The sequence below is a fragment of the Anneissia japonica genome, unplaced genomic scaffold, assembly GCF_011630105.1.
Source record: "Anneissia japonica isolate Jap-2015-1 unplaced genomic scaffold, ASM1163010v1 scaffold102689_len1252_cov125_single, whole genome shotgun sequence".
NCBI lineage: Eukaryota > Metazoa > Echinodermata > Crinoidea > Comatulida > Comatulidae > Anneissia > Anneissia japonica.
Window position 1 is genome coordinate 1 of NW_022707850.1, and position 1,252 is coordinate 1,252.

Consider the following 1,252-nt stretch of genomic DNA (forward strand, 5'->3'; position numbering starts at 1 on the left):
GAAAGGTTGAGTAATTTTACCAAGGAGAATGTTATGTTTGCACTAGATGTTTGTCTTGGTCAAATTCAAAAGATGTCATTAACATTGGTATTAAATCAAAAGCCTAATGATGGCATTAACATTGGTATTAAATCATAACAAAACTAGTGAAAACCTCTAAACAATTCATATTTTACCTTCCTCATATGCATCCCTGGCTTTCTGAATGTTCCACACAATGATGTAATCCTGAGCTGAGCTGACGAGCAATGGTGGACGAGGTTGTGACCCTAAGCAAAGGCAACATATAGGCTTGCCATGCCCAATTAACTCCAGTGGCTGGTAATAAACCAGAAAATGATCTTAATTTATAAAGCACATTATCTAGGTCAAATTACAAGGCTCAAACAAATACGAGATACAAGATAAAATTTATTGTCTGCAATAAAAATGAAAAGTTCGCAAAAAAGTACAATTCAAAGAAAATCACATTAAAATTATCAAGGATAAAGAGTATCAACATCAAAATTTCAATAAAAACCATTGACAAAAGCACAAAAGCACAGGGAATAAAATAAGAAAGTATAAAAATGACTAAGCTAAAAGACAAAAAATGAAAGCAGAAATGATGAAAAATACAGCATAAAGCCTGTTTTCCACTAGGCGAAATTATTTGCGCGAATCGAAAACATCAGTTCATGCGCATTCACATTTCTATCGCGTTTTGTGCTTCAGTGAAATCAGTAGTTCAAACCAATCAGAGCTCAGGAAGCAAGTCGACGCTTTCGATTCGGACGAACAAATTCGCCTAGAGGAAAACAGGCTTAAAAAAGTGAAGACCATGAGATCAGAGAGAACAGTAAAGGATGACAAGAAATGTAGAGGTTGAAAGACAAGTAGGAATACCGTACCTTAGATGAAATACTCTGCAAGCTCCAAACGCCTACTGATGTTCTTCCCAACGGAAGTGCGACATATGTGCCATTGCAAGTCAGCTGAAGGTGAGAGGGCGGGCTAGAGGTTCTCATACTCCACTCATGAGCAGCCATATTGCTTTCTATGGAAACAATTAAATACAATTACTTAAATCTATCAATGTTCCGATGCACTCAAAATCAAAATCACAACGATCTTTTGATGTTTACTTTCAGAAATATGGGGAAATATAGTTTTTTTTTTGGCCACGGAGAGGTAAACAAGAAGCACTGCCTATTGGTGGCTGTACATATGTCGCAATTTTGCCGCTAATTCTTAACTAGAATACAAATAACTA

At 36.2% G+C, this 1,252-nt stretch overlaps 1 protein-coding gene across 1 annotated transcript; it reads right to left on the bottom strand.

The window, feature by feature from the left end:
- Positions 1-176: 176 nt before the first annotated feature.
- On the bottom strand, positions 177-1,036 carry LOC117106452 (WD repeat-containing protein 27-like; the record flags this gene model as incomplete). The annotated part of the gene is made up of 2 exons (XM_033247820.1): positions 177-318; positions 891-1,036. Coding segments are annotated over 2 exons (288 nt in total), but the record flags the coding sequence as incomplete, so codon positions are not given.
- Between the last annotated feature and the right edge of the window lie 216 nt (positions 1,037-1,252).